The sequence below is a fragment of the Bidens hawaiensis genome, unplaced genomic scaffold, assembly GCF_021521415.1.
Source record: "Bidens hawaiensis isolate Kalapana, Puna unplaced genomic scaffold, B.hawaiensis_p1.1 tig00015706_1, whole genome shotgun sequence".
NCBI classification, from domain to species: Eukaryota; Viridiplantae; Streptophyta; class Magnoliopsida; order Asterales; family Asteraceae; genus Bidens; species Bidens hawaiensis.
In genome coordinates, this window is record NW_027492402.1 from 259,114 (window position 1) to 275,169 (window position 16,056).

Genomic DNA, 16,056 nt, shown 5'->3' on the forward strand with positions numbered 1-16,056 from the left:
TTATAAAACAAGTCTACATATGCTTCGTTTACAAAATTAGCCGAGTCATCAGCCATAATCTATGCCTAGCGATCTTCTATCTCCATTGAGCATATCCACTTTCATGCCTTACTCTTGGTTACTTGAAAGAACTTTTAAAAACACGTAAGCTAGATGCTAGAGATTAATGCTTGCTCGATAAAATGTTTTCATAATTCATTTTGATACAATTAGCAATAGCGTTCAACAATTCAACGGGTCTCAATCTCATCTCATTGGAACTAAACTTACACACAAACCACTTAAAAGGTGTCTTTGCATATGTTCAAGTCATCTTGCTAGGTAAGCATTGTTCTTTATGTTTGTATAATATGTTTATTGATTTATTCTTTGTGTATGTTTGTATTTCATGTTTGGATGGCATGTGACCAGTTCATACATCCTGGAGGGATCAAAGTGTAAAGTTTTTGTTGGGAGGGGCTTTGCTGCAAAATAAGAGGGACCGGATGGGAAGTCAATCCAAATTAGAAGGACTAAAAGTTGAACTTATATATCTTTCTTAATATAAAGAATTTGTGTCTGGAGAAAGAATATTCCGGGATACACTTCACAATCTGATGGATTAAATCATCTTCTGTTTATATTTATAGATCTGCTACACGTTGTTGCAGGTTAGATTTCATCATAGTTTGTATAGTTTTCTTTGATTCATACAGTTTATATAGTTTTTGATTTAAGATTTTAACTGAGATTGTTGAGAATATCATGTTGTATCAAACACTTTTGTAAATTTGATTATGATTGATGAATAAAAAAAGTTTACTCTTTGAGATTTTGACATTTTGTCCCAACAATAATTGAGAGACATTACTAAGACCCTTCTTGGTCGTTGACTTAATAAGTCAACCGTTAATAAAAATATTCGTTTAATTAACTAACAAACTGATTTGTGTGACTATATAGAAATGGTACTTGAGGTTGGAGGAGCAGCTCTAGGTGCTGCCTTTGGTGAATTGCTGAAACTTGTCATACGCACGATTGAACAAACCATCGCGTTCAAAAAACTACTCACATGCCTTAAAGACACCCTGAAAATGATCGAACCAGCATGCGCTGATATTGACAAACTGTCGAATCGTCCTGTTCAAGAGAGGACAATACTCCGCGGCTTATTAGACGATGGGAATAAGCTCGTTGTCAAGTGCTCCGGGATCAAGACTTGGAATTTAATAATGAAATACATTTACTCAAGACAGTTGATTAATTTGGACAACAAGCTCTTGCGGTTCTTTCATATAGAAGCGTCCGTGGCAACATTGGCTGGATTTAATGCTTAAAATGCCCGAGGCAGGTCATCGGGTATGTGCAGAGTTACAGAGCTCCCGGACTTCATTGTTGGTTTGGATCAGCATATCGTAAACTTGAAGCCTATGCTGCTCAATGATGAAACCTGGGTGTTGGTGGTTTCGGCCCCTGGAGGTTTTGGCAAGACTACTTTAGCCAAGAAGCTTTGTCATGATGATGAAATTAAAGGTACCCACAATTCTTTTTGTTGTATAGATTAGGGGTGTTCAATATTGGAACCGGACTAGAAATCTCGAAATTCGATTCAAGATACTGCATTTTATTATTATTAAACATACATACATATTTATATCACAAAAGTTATAGAAGTTTTTTAGTTCTAAAGAGTAAAAAGTTGGAAGTTGTAACTTTGAATGGTTTATTAACTTTATAGATTTGTATATGTTGTTAAAAAACTCAAACTTGTGGTGGTCTTAAAATTATAAATAAAATATATATTTTTTGATTGAATTCGAAATGAATCCATTCAAATTCAATTAGTATTCGAATAAGTCGAATATTCAAAATTCTACTCATTGAACACCCTAGTTAGATGGTTAACTTATGAGTTTCAGCAGGGTTTCATGGATCTTTATTGCTTGTATATATTGACAGGCGTGTTTGGTGACAATATCATCTACGTTACTGTCTCCAAAGACACCAGTTTAAAAAGCATTGGTCAAAGCCTACATGACCATTATGGCATAGATAATAATGAATTCAAAAGTGAAGAAGACGCCAAGAATCAAATCGAGAACCTATTTAAACGAAGGGGATTAGATAAAGTGCTGCTGGTCCTAGATGATGTCTGGTCTAAATCTGTTATCCAGGATCTTAAGTTCCGAATACCAGGATATAAAATTCTAGTCACATCGAGGTACATGTTTCAGGACTTTAACTCGACCTATGAATTGAAGATTTTGAATGATAAAGATGCAAAGGATCTTTTCTGCTATCACGCGTTTGCAAGTGGCCAAATTCATGTTAATAATGTGCCAGATGATCTCGTCAACAAGGTAGATGAATTACATGTCTTTATCTCAAAGTTAAAATGGTAATATTCTTATACGGTTTTGTTGGTGCTTGTGGATTTAGATGGTCAAATTCTGCAATGGACTTCCACTAGCCCTAGAAGTTGTTGGTGGATCACTGTGTGGTCAACCTTTAGTCATGTGGAGATCCACTTGGAACAAATGGTCGAAAGTGTTAGGTATTACGTGTACGCGGCTGACCCGAAAGGAGTCGGATAGGGCTAAAGAAATCAATACAATACAACGGCTCGGGGCCTTAAGAACTTAACGGTATTTCTAATTGATTTATAAAACGAAAAAAAAACGTGCAACGGAAACAAACGAGAAGTAATACTGAACTCAAATTAATTAAACAAACAACCAAACTAGAACCGAATATAAATTAGAACCTGGACTTGCTTGCGTCTTGTTCAATCTTGATCAAACAAACCAACAACATGCAACTGTCAACAATATTCTTGACTTTTGGCGTATGCTTAATATCTCACGGGACACACAGCAACAATTGCAAAACCAAATTAATAATTGCAATATATTAATACTTTAGTGGTGGCGGCAGTGAACTTATCACAAACACAAATCAACTTCAAACAATATTAATAATAATATTATTATAATGCAATAAAGTAAAGTTGAACACGGGATTTACGTGGTTCGGTCACGGTGTGTAACCTACGTCCACGGGCAACGAACAGTGTCTCTTCTTTTATTGAGGTGCTCACAAAATTACAAGATACAACATTTGTTTATATAGGGAGGCTAACTAGGGTTTATTTCTTTTTCCATAAGTTACAAGAAATAATATAAAACGGGCCACTAAAGTTGAGTGGGTGGCCAACCCATTCAACCCTTCTAGTCTTCAACTGCCCAACCCAAGACTGGCCGGGGCTACACCCGTATTAAACCCAACAATCTCCCACTTGGAGCCTCGGAACGTCTTCACTTGCTCCACCTGTAAACACACCAGTACCTGTAATCTTTTGTCTTCGGTATATACCATGTCTTCTACCTGTTCGTCGCCACCTCCTCAACACTATTCCTGGAGACCAACTGAAGCTACACATAGCTTCAGTTTGTCCAAGGTCACAACCTTGGTAAACATATCCGCCGGATTCCTGTCTCCCCTAATGTTGTTCAACCGAATAGTCCCATCACTGACTAAACCCCGAATGAAATGATAACGCATATGAATGTGCTTTGTTTTACCATGATACACAGGATTCTTGGCTAATTTCACAGCACTTTCATTATCGCAGTACAATGGATAATCTGTTTGTTCCCTGCCTAACTCCTCTAAGAAAGTCCTCAACCAAACAAGCTCTTTACTCGCTTCAGCAGCTGCCATATACTCAGCTTCTGTGGTTGAGAGTGCCACACTCTTTTGCAGTCTAGACTTCCAACAGATTGCAGTATCCCCCATAGTGAACACATATCCCGTAGTACTCTTATAAGTCTCCTTACATCCGCCCAAGTCAGCATCTGAAAACCCTTTAAGAATTGCATTCTTGCCTTTAAAGCATAAGGCCATCTTTGAAGTTCCCTTTAGGTACCTAAGCAGCCACTTCACTGCTTCCCAATGTGCTTTCCCTGGATTTGACATGAACCTGCTAATAACTCCCACTGCGTGAGCGATATCAGGTCTCGTGCATACCATTGCATACATAAGACTACCCACTGCAGATGCATAAGGAATCTTTGCCATCTCTGCCTTTTCTCCATCAGTACTAGAAGACTGATCCTTAGAAAGTTTAATATGACTACCCATAGGTGTACTTCGAGTAGCGGTTTTCTCATCGCTCATGTTAAACTTCTCTAAAATCTTCCATATGTATTTCTCCTGAGATAAAGTTAGAGAACTGTCATTCTTGTTTCTGGTGATGCTCATGCCAAGAATTTGCTTGGCTGGACCTAAATCTTTCATTTCAAATTCTTCAGACATCTGTCACTTCAACTTATTAATCTCTGACATGTCTGAACCGACAATCAACATATCATCTACATACAACAGTAGAATGATATAAGAACTGGCGAATTTCTTGAGATAACAACAGTGGTCCATCTCACATCTTTTGTATCCATTCCTGCCCATAAAATCATCAAACTTGATATACCACTGCCTGGGCGCCTGCTTCAACCCATAAAGACTCTTCTTTAACTTGCACACCATGCTTTCTTTACCAACTGTTTGAAACCCCTCTGGTTGTGCCATGTAGATATCCTTCTCAAGGTCACCATGCAGAAAAGCTGTCTTCACATCCAACTGCTCTAGATGTAAGTTTTCTGCAGCCACAATACTAAGCACCAGTCTGATTGTAGTCATTTTTACCACAGGGGAAAATATCTCATTATAATCAACCCCATGCTTTTGTTGGAACCCTTTCACTACCAATCGTGCTTTGTATCTCTTTGTATCATCACTTTCATCCTTGATCCTAAATACCCATCGGTTCTGAAGAGCTTTCTTCCCGGCCGGAAGCTTTGTAAGAACCCAAGTCTCGTTCTTGTTAAGTGAATCCATCTTTCTCTCATCGCTTTCTCCCACTGAGATGAGTCTTTCAAGCTCATTACTTCAGAGTAACACTGTGGTTCACCATTCTCTGTCAGTAGAAGGTAATTAACAGAAGGAGAATATCTCTTAGGAGGTCTAATGGTTCTGGAAGACCTCCTAACCTCTAGCTGAGGTGTAATCATTTCTTGTTCTAGTGGAGACTGTTCAGTATTAGGCTCTGAACTCTCACTGTCAGAGAAATCCTCAAATTCATCTGCATTTTCTTCCAAAACCTCTTCTGATGTTTCTGAGCTCTGACTATCAACCTTCTCACTTGAATCTTCAAACTCTACATGTTCTTTATCAACTTCTTGTGTGAATGACTTTCTATTTTTGTAAAGTCTTGCTTCATTAAAAACCGGATCACGAGCCCGACATACCTTTCTGGCCTCTGGATCCCAAAGCCTGTAGCCCATCTTTGCGTCTCCATAGCCTATAAAAGTACACTTCTTCGCCTTAGGGTCAACCTTGTCCCTCTCCGTATCTTTTATCCCAATGTAAGCATCACAACCGAACACTTTAAGATGTTTGAATTTAACCTCTTTTCCACTCCATACTTCCTCTAGAAGTCTAAAACCAAGAGGAACTGACGGTTCTCTATTTATAAGATATGCAGCAATGTTGACTGCATCTGCCCAGAAGGTCTTTGGAAGCCCTGCATTTAACCTCATTGCCCTAGCTCTTTCATTCAGTGTCCTATTAATTCTTTCGGCTACTCCATTCTGCTGTGGCGTACCGGGAACGGTATTAATCATCTTTATACCCCTCTCAGCACAGTAATTAACGAATTCCTTGCTGATGTACTCCCCACCATTGTCAGACTTTAAACACTTCACTTTCAGATTCGTTTCCATCTCCACGGCTGCCCTCCATTTCTTAAAAATCTCAAATACCTCGAACTTGTTTTTGAGAAAATAGACCCATAGCTTCCGTGTAGCGTCATCAATGAAAGTAACGTAGTAGTTGGAGCCTCCTAATAATGATACTGGTGTTGGTCCATACACATCAGTATGAACAAGCTCAAGCTTCTTTGCTTTAAGTGTTTTTCCTGATTTTATAAAGGTGACCCGTTTCTTCTTGCCAAGCACACAAGGTTCACAGAACCCTGTATCAAGTTCCACCTTTTTCAAATCAGGGAATTTCCTTTCTCTGCCAGTATCTTCAAACCTTTCTCACTCATGTGGCCGAGTCGTTGATGCCACAAACATGATGGACTCGGTCCACTAGCCACTGAATTCACCTCTCCTGCTGAGATTTTTGCCATGTACAACGTACCCTTTTTCTTCCCACTAGCAATTACCAAGTTACCTTTTATGACCTTCCATTGCCCTTCTCCGAAAGTAACACTATAACCTTCAACATCAAGCTGCCCAATAGAAATCAGCATCTTCCTTAACCCAGGAATTATTCTGACATCTTTCAGAGTCCATGTAGTTCCTAAAGAAGTCTTCAAGTCGATATCCCCCATCCCGGTAATATCTAGAGCCTCATTATTCGCCAAACGGACTTTACCAAAGTTTCATGTTCTAACATTCATTAGGCTCTTTGTGCTAAACGTGGCATGGAAAGACGCACCAGAGTCCATGATCCAAGACTTAACTGTGTTCTCAACACAACAGACTAGGGCTTCATCATCTGAAACTTCATTTGTAGCAGCATTTACTTCCGAAGTAGATTTTACTTCCTTTTTCTGTTGAGGTGCTGAAGGGTTGGTACATTGACTTCTGAAATGCCCATTCTCCTGGCAATTCCAGCAGGTAATATCTTTTCTTGGTCTAGACTTGCTTCTTTTCCTAGATTTTGATCTACCCCTGTTGCCTCCTCTGTTCTTGCTTCTCCCTCTACCTTCAGCACTTAGCAAAGTGCTTGATGATTCTCCATTATTTCTCCTTCTAGAATCTTCATTCAAAATCAGGTCACGAACTTTGTTGAAAGTCAAGGCATCCGAACCAACTGAACTGGTGACTGCAGTGATTGTTCCTGACTAGCTGTCAGGTAATGAAGACAAAAGTAGGCAAGCTTGCAATTCATCATCAATCTTGAACTTCACCGATGATAAACGTCTCAGGTGAGAATTGAAGGTGTATATGTGTTCGGTAACAGAACCTCCCTCTTTCATGCGTGTGTTTACCAACTCCCGGATTAGGAACACCTTATTTGCAGATGATGGCTTCTCATACATGTTTGACAACGCCTCCATGATTCCACGCGCTGTGGTTTCGTCTAAGTTGTTGTACGCCACGTTCATAGACAAGGCAAGCCTAATTGTTGACTTCGCCTTCTTGTCAATAGCTTTCCACTCATCTGTAATCTTTTCTGGCGGTTCCTCCAAAGCCACATCTAGATCTTTCTGTATTAGCAAATCCGTGATTTGCATCTTCCACCATCCAAAGTTTTGTCCATCGAACTTCTCGATTTTCGTTTTACCCTCATCAGCCATAATACCGGAGATCAAAGAGTGAGAGCCAACACTGACTCTGATACCACTTGTTAGGTATTACGTGTACGCGGCTGACCCGAAAGGAGTCGGATAGGGCTAAAGAAATCAATACAATACAACGGCTCGGGCCTTAAGAACTTAACGGTATTTCTAATTGATTTATAAAACAAAAAAAAACGTGCAGCGGAAACAAACGAGAAGTAATACTGAACTCAAATTAATTAAACAAACAACCAAACTAGAACCGAATATAAATTAGAACCTGGACTTGCTTGCGTCTTGTTCAATCTTGATCAAACAAACCAACAACATGCAACTGTCAACAATATTCTTGACTTTTGGCGTATGCTTAATATCTCACGGGACACACAACAACAATTGCAAAACCAAATTAATAATTGCAATATATTAATACTTTAGTGGTGGCGGCAGTGAACTTATCACAAACACAAATCAACTTCAAACAATATTAATAATAATATTATTATAATGCAATAAAGTAAAGTTGAACACGGGATTTACGTGGTTCGGTCACGGTGTGTAACCTACGTCCACGGGCAACGAACAGTGTCTCTTCTTTTATTGAGGTGCTCACAAAATTACAAGATACAACATTTGTTTATATAGGAAGGCTAACTAGGGTTTATTTCTTTTTCCATAAGTTACAAGAAATAATATAAAACGGGCCACTAAAGTTGAGTGGGTGGCCAACCCATTCAACCCTTCTAGTCTTCAACTGCCCAACCCAAGACGGGCCGGGGCTACACCCGTATTAAACCCAACAGAAAGGTCAATCGATATTAGAATCACATGAAAAATTGTTGGATTGTCTCCAGACCAGTATCGATGCGTTGGATGTGTTGTGTAAAAATTGTTTCTTGGACTTAGGTTTGTTTCCTGAGGATGATCAGATTGCGGGTTCGACTCTAATGGATATGTGGGTGGAGTTGTACAATCTTGATGATGAGGGAACGGATGCCAGTGTGAACCTTAATCATCTCTCATCGAGAAATCTCATCAATCTTGTTCCAATCAGGTACTCCGTATTCTAAAAAAGGTTTTTATTGCACCATTGTTCAAGTAACCAACATCTTATGTTACAGGAAAGATGCATCTGATATTGAAGGCCATTGTAGCGAGTTTCGTGTGATGCAGCATGATGTGCTTAGAGATTTGGCCATCTACTTGAACAGGCAAGAGCCTGAAGCTAAACAAATCGACTGTTCATAGAAATTCGTCGCAATGTCTTTCCCAAATGGTGGAATCAACCTGTCAATGCAATCATCTTATCTATTTCAACAGGTTCGTGATCTTTTTTATGCTTACACAAAGAAAACTTTGTTAACCTAATATAAATTAATGTAGTTAGACAAAGTGAAGAGGATATTGAAAGTGAGAACTGTGATTAGAGTTTACAAATTATTACATTACATATATGCTTAATTTGTAGCGCACGATAAATAAATAACAAAAACAAATTTTAAGTACGTTATGCTTGCCAGATATTGTGAGAGAGAAAGGGCAAGTCAGCTGTGTAGTTACATAACCGACTTATGTACCATGGTCAAAAAAATATGCGTAAGTCATGTGGTTCTAGACTCAAAATTGGTTGCACATTGAAGGTCATTCTAAATTTGTTACACACAACTTGTTGAGAGCTATATGCATCCTCTTGTCTCTTTAATAACCTTATCGCACAATCTATAACTACAGATGAAAAATTCAGCTCTACATGGAATGATGATCTAAACGCGCCTAATGTTGAAGTACTGATTGATATTGAATATAAGAAGTGAAAGCTACACTCTACCTCAGTTCATTGAGAAAATGAGCCAGCTAAAGGTTTTAATTGTGACAGGCTACGGAGTCTATCCTACTCAACTAGACAATCTTGAAGTTTTAGGATCTTTATCCAAATTGAGTAGAATCAGATTCGAACATGTTTCAGTTTCATCATCGATTCAAGTCATCTTCACATTAAATACTTTAAAGAAACTTACCTTCTATATGTGCAAGATAGGTGATGCTCTCCGTAGTGGTACCACCCAGTATCGTTATATGCTGGACAACCTCAAAGATATCAAAATCGATTTATGCTATGATCTGAAAATACTGCCAGAAGAACTATGTAGTTCTGTTCAGCTCCAGAAACTGACCATCATCAAATGCCAAGAGCTCGATCTCTTCCTATAAATTTAGGGAATCTATCAGAACTTAAATACTTGAGGCTTCATTGTTGCACAAAACTAAAAGGACTACCTCCATCAATAGGAAGCCTCCATAAACTGAGCTCACTTGATGTATCTGATTGTTCGCTTCTAACTGCGCTGCCTGAAGAACTTGGCGAGCTAAGCGGCCTGAAAGTGATTGACATCTGCGGTTGTGAGGGGTTGGAAGAGTTGCCAGAATCTCTGGCCAGATTGGTGCAGCTTGAAGATGTGATATGCGATGAAGAGAGGTCGCATTTGTGGAAAAAATTTGAAAGTGACCTTTCTAAGATGATGATAAACATTGTTGTGGAGGACAGATTAGAAAACTTAAAGAAAATCTGCCAGTAATTTATCTTGATATACTGTTTTTATCAAACTTTGAAGTATTGTTTGTGTAATAACTATAGACTAATTTGTGATCTTAATTTGAAAATTTTTATAATAAGATGTTTGTACTTTTATAAGATTATGGTTTTAGGTTAGGATTAGTAGTTTAATTTTCAATTCCAATGGCATGAGATGAAATATGCTGTTCCATTTTGTAGATCTCATTTTTGGCTTTACCATAAGTAACTAACTATAGCTAACCTTAATAAGTACATGGATAGTATCAAGAAAGTTATTGCCAGGATGGAGAACTCAAACTGTTGCTAGCATCCCAGCAAGCTAAACAACAACAATGACCTGAAACTGAAGACGCGTCTTAATCTCAAGGTTTTTGTAGGTAGCTGATGCACGAGATTGACCGGTGCTTGTAGATGGGCTTTCCTTTTGGTGCATAACATTTACTAGACACCAATGGGTGCATCAAATAATCACATTCAATTTTTCAGTTGGTCACATATAGTTTTTCAGTGCATCCCTTTTCGGTGCGTCGAAAACAGTAATTCAATGAGTCAATAACTCAATAGGTCTATATAGATGTATTACATATACAATAATTACAACTTGTTCATGTAAGCAACTTGCTTATTTTTTTAATTCTTTTGCTACGGTTTGTTAAATACATATTTACTTGAAGGCAAAACGGTTCATGTCTAAGTGTTAAATTCCTGCTTCTCTAAGGTTCATGTCGGGTGTTTAACGAACATTATTACCTTGTCGGTGCTCCAGTCGGTGAAACAGTGTTTAAACTTTTAATTAACAAAAATCAAACCGTTTGAAGTACCGTTTCAGATAAGTTTTACATCAATCAACTCGTATCTTCTTTCTGATCAAAAACCCTAAAACATTAGTTTAAAATAAAAAAAAAAATAACAAAGTTAATATTAATTTTCTTTAATGAGGTCCAGTGAGAAATAATAGGACGAAAGATACGTGAGATTAATGACTACAAACATGAGATTATTATTAACATCCAATTGGCCTTATTTAAAAGAAAAAAAAGTTTTAAAAAGCTTAGTTACAATCATGTCACGACAGAATTTTGTCGCCATCCACTGGAATAATTGAGAGAATCTTCAAAGAAAGAACCTTAATTCATGGTCGTTTAAACGTCGACTTAAAAGTCATTCAAACCCCAATAAAAATATTCGTTCAACCAACCCTTGAATCATTTAACGACTGTCAAGCGGTATCCAACAATATGGTTTCCCGGGAAACGCTCAAGCCAAACTCTGAATTCAGCGTAGGTCCGATTAAGAATTTAAGACAACGTAATCTAGCCAGAGAGGGACTACGTACGGGACTCTCCGACTTAGAAAGTACGGTGGCCTAACACACAAACAAGTCTAATAAAACCAAAAAATACTTCCTTTTAGTCTTTTAAAAGTCTTTAATTATGATTGGTTGTTTTTCTTTCAATATACTATTGTCATGAATATTGTTATATGTAAAATAATTATTATAAAGAAAGTTCTAAAATATCCTTATTTTTAGACTTGCTATATTTGTTGAAAAAGTCTTTAGGTCCCAACAATAGTATTTTAATATTCTATCACCTTCCATCTGAGAAAGAGAGAAATTGCAAAGAACCTTCATAAGTCAACCGAACCTCAACACAAATATTCATCATCCGAATCCATCTTTTGAATTACAAGAGACAGAAACAACAGTTCCTAGCTAGCAAATTGATTTGTGATCAAATGGCAGTGGCGCTTATTGGAGGAGCAGCTCTAGGCGCTGCCTTTGGTGAATTACTAAAACTAGTCATAAACACGACTATACAAATCCGCGAATTTAAACCGCTACTCAAAGGCTTTAAAGAAACCCTGGAAACGATCGAACCAGAGTTTACTGGAATCACGGAGCTGAACAAACTGTCGAAACGTCCTGATGGAGCCAGGACAACTCTCCGCGGCTATTTAGACAAGGGGAAGAAGCTCGTTGTCAAGTGCTCGGGTGTCAAGAAAGGGAATGTAATAAAGATAAAAAAATACACAAAGAAGCTGATTAAGTTGAACCACAATATATGCAACTTCTTTCAAATAGAAGTATCCTTGGCGATGATGGCCGCACTTAAGGCTTTATTGGCCCAAGACAGGTCTTTTGATCCGTGTAGAGCTGCGGGGCTCCTGGACTTCACTGTTGGTTTGGATCAGCATCTCGTAAACTTGAAGCGTAAGCTGCTTGAGGATGAAACTCGGGTGTTGGTGGTTGCGGCTCCTGGAGGTTTTGGCAAGACTACTTTGGCCAAGAAGCTTTGTCATGATGATGAAATTAAAGGTACCTACCTACATTTCTTTTTGTTGTTTAGATTAAGAGTGTTAAAACTCGAAATTCGATTTCAGCAACTGAATTTCGAATCAATACAAATTCATGATTTTCGATTCGAATTGAGATAAAGCCTTTTCTTTTTATTATACATGCATATGTATTTATATTAAAAAAGTTACATAAATCTTTTAAGAACTAAAGACCATAGAGAAACTGGATGTATTGTTTGTTTTATAGACTTGTATTTTCTGTTGTTAAAAACTCAAGTTTGTAGTGGCTTAGAAGAAATTATAAATAAAAATATATACAACTTTTTACCTTAATATTTGAATTGGCTATTTTTAATTCGTATCCAGTTTCAAAATCTTGAAATTCGATTCGTTGAACACCCTAATTTACATAGTTAATTTGTAACTTATGGGTCGCAACGTGGGTTTCATCAGACTTGCCTTGCTTATATTGACAGGCGTATTTGGTAACGAAATCATCTATGTTACTGTCTCAAAGGCCAGCCTAAAGAGCATCGGCCAAAGCCTACATAAACATTATGGCATAAATAATTATGAATTTAGAAGCGAAGAAGACGCCAAGAATCAAATTGAGACCTTAATTACACAAAAGGGATCAGATAAAGTGTTGCTGGTCCTTGATGATGTCTGGTCTGAATCTATTATTCAAGATCTTAAGTTCGAAATACCCGGATACAAAATTCTGGTCACATGTAGGGACTTGTTTTCGGGGTCCAGGTATGATTTGGAGATCTTGAATGCTAAAGATGCAAAGACTCTTTTCCGCTATCACGCGTTTACAAGTGATGAGACTGATGTGTCGGAAGAAACCGTGAACAAGGTAAATGAAAATACATTAATTTTGATATATCAAAAACTAAATTCCCACTTCGATCTCATGTGTCTCCGTCTGCGCTTGTGTATGTAGATAGTTGAATTCTGCAAAGGGATTCCATTAGCCCTTAGTGTTGTTGGTGCCTCACTACATGATCAACCCGAGGTAAAATGGGAAACCACTCTCTTGAAATGGTCTAAAGGTCAATCAATCTTTGAGTCTCACCAACGGCTGCGGACCTGTCTCCAAACCAGTGTCGATGCACTAGATGAGTTGCATAGAGACTGCTTCTTGGACTTAGGCTTATTTCCTGAGGATGACCAGATTGCGGGTTCGGCTCTAATGGATATGTGGATTGAGTTTCATGGGCTTGATGATAAGGGCCTATTTGCTAGTGAATACCTCCGTGATCTCGAGTTAAAAAATCTCTTCACTCTTATTCCAATAAGGTACTTCTTCGTTTTATTTAGTCCACGATTGCTATTGCCCAGGATTGATTAAATACACATAATCAGTTGATAATCAAAGAATTAAACAAAGATATAATAATGATAAAGAACTGAATATGCAAGTTCAACAGTAATTATAAGATTGTTGGTATTTTTTCAAGGAATTAGCGTTACAAGGTGAGGGTATTTATAATACCCAAATAGCTATATGTATAATGATCTAATATTCCCCCGCAAGCTAAAGCCAGAGAACGGCCTATAGCTTGGAACGTAAAGCTATAAATCTGTGTGTTGGTAGGGGCTTTGTAAGTCATCAACAACTTTATCTTCTTTCTTTATGAGTCGTTCTAGTAATTTTCCTCTTGCAACTTGTTCTCGAAAAAAGTGAGACTCGACTTTAATGTGTTTTGTTCGTGCATTGAAAGACTATATTTATAGCAAGATACGATGTGGCAAGATTGTCACACTCTAGGTTGGCGCATCTTTTGTATATGCCCCGAGTTCTTTTAGAAGAGCTTCTAGCCATTTTTTGAAGGCTTCCGTACAATGCTTTGAGATGGACCCCCTACTTGTTTTGCTTGAGAGGGGGGGGGGGGTCTTCAAACCTATTCTCTCCTAATTGATAGCTAACTCCTATTATATATGTTGTATACTGGGAATTAAAAGTATTGAGCTATCCCATATCTATTGAAATGTAGCCTCCCTTCACTCAATCACTCACTCACTTTGTTGATCGTCTCGCCGTTGTTTTCATTCTCATATACGGCAAGACTAAATATTCCACGAATTCAGTTATTATTATCAAGAGAACAACTCTTCACTCATCGAGCAAATCTTTCTACTTCCATTTTATACGACGTTAAAATTTCAAATTATGGCGACACATTGAATAATGGTCAGTCTCTCTTAATTGATGATCTCCAATTGTAGTGATTTTAACTTTGTTGTTTGAACTAACGCTTCTCTTCCATACTATTAGTGTACCCTTAATTATTTATATAGTTCGCCACTTTTACGGGTAGTACCTTTCTTTGCAACATGCATGACTTTTATCTCTGCTAAAACAATTGATCATATGATGTTATAGAAAAGCTGCAGGTGAACCAGGAGGTCATTGTAGTCATTATCGTGTGACGCAGCATGATGTGCTTAGAGAGTTGGCCATTCACCTGGGCAGGCAAGATCCTAGCCAAGAACCTATGCAAGAGCCTAGGCAAGAGCCTGAAGCAAATCGAAAACGGCTGTTCACAGAAATCCGTAGTAATGTCGACTTTCCTAAATGGTGGGCTGAACGACCCATCGCTGCACGCATCTTATCTATTTCAACAGGTTTGTGATCATTTTTATGCTTACCCAATGAAAACTTTGTTGAATTCTAATAGAATCTAATCTAGAGAAAAAGCGAAGAGGATATAATTTGCAAGTGATAGTATTACACATAGCTTTGTAGGAACACATAAGAACTATGAGAACCGCACAACCACTTTTATGAGCTTGTGAGATAACTGCCTTATGTATTATAGTCAAAACAATACGCAAACATGGATATATGTGGATAATTATATGCATCCTCTTGTCTTTAATAACCTTATTAACTCACAATCTTTAACTACAGATGAAAAATTCAGTTCTACCTGGAATAATGATTTAAATGCGCCTAAAGTTGAAGTATTGATATTGAATATAAGGAGTGAAAACTACATTCTGCCCGAGTTCATCCAGAAAATGAGCGAACTAAAGGTTCTAATCGTGACAGGCTACGGAGTTTATCCTACTCAACTAAACAATCTACAAGTTTTAGAATATTTATCCAAATTGCATAGAATCAGATTCAAATACGTTTCAGTTTCTCCGTTTATCCAAGCCATCTTCACACTGAAGACTCTAAAGAAAATTACCTTTGTTATGTGCAAGATAGGTGATGCTCTCAGTAGTGGTACCACCGAGTATCCTTACACGCTGGAAAACCTCAAATATCTTGAAATCGATTTGTGTTACGATCTTAAGGAACTGCCAGCAGGACTATGTAGTTCCGTTCGTCTCCAGAAACTGGTCATCACCAATTGCCAAGAGCTGGATTCTCTTCCTAAAGACTTAGGAAATCTGTCAGATCTTGAAATCTTGAGCCTTCATTGCTGCACAAAACTAAAAGCATTACCTGAATCAGTCAGAAGCCTCCGTAAACTGAGAGTACTTGATGTATCTGATTGTTCGGATATAACTGCCCTGCCTGAACAAATTGGCGAGCTAAGCAGCCTGAAAGCGATTGATATCAGTGGTTGTGAAGGGTTGAAAATGTTGCCGGAATCTCTGGCAGGATTGGAAAAGCTCAAAAATGTTACATGCGACGAAGAGAGATCGTATTTGTGGAAGAATATTGAAAGCCACCCTGGTAAGGTGAAGATTAACTTTGTTGAAGAGGACAGATCTGAAACTTTTAAGATAATCTACCATTAGCTTATCTTGAGCTTGTTTTTGTCAAACTATAAACTACTGGTGTTGTAATAAGTAATAACAATCGACAAATTTGTGATTTTAATTTTCAAAATAAGATATG

General features: G+C 37.9%; 1 protein-coding gene and 1 pseudogene across 2 annotated transcripts; both read left to right on the forward strand.

The window, feature by feature from the left end:
* The first annotated feature begins 322 nt into the window (after window positions 1-322).
* On the forward strand, window positions 323-9,906 carry LOC143549658 (putative disease resistance protein At5g66900; annotated as a pseudogene). Its single transcript, XR_013138170.1, has 6 exons — window positions 323-1,512; window positions 1,939-2,339; window positions 2,419-2,522; window positions 8,127-8,378; window positions 8,446-8,644; window positions 9,056-9,906. The product of XR_013138170.1 is annotated as a putative disease resistance protein At5g66900 (transcript).
* Window positions 9,907-11,590: 1,684 nt separating this feature from the next.
* LOC143549657 (putative disease resistance protein At5g66900) lies at window positions 11,591-16,056 on the forward strand. Its single transcript, XM_077040516.1, has 5 exons — window positions 11,591-12,216; window positions 12,674-13,056; window positions 13,144-13,499; window positions 14,587-14,828; window positions 15,115-16,056. Exons 1-5 carry the CDS (start codon window positions 11,637-11,639, stop codon window positions 15,954-15,956), a joined length of 2,403 nt encoding a protein of 800 aa, XP_076896631.1. The 5' UTR covers window positions 11,591-11,636; the 3' UTR covers window positions 15,957-16,056.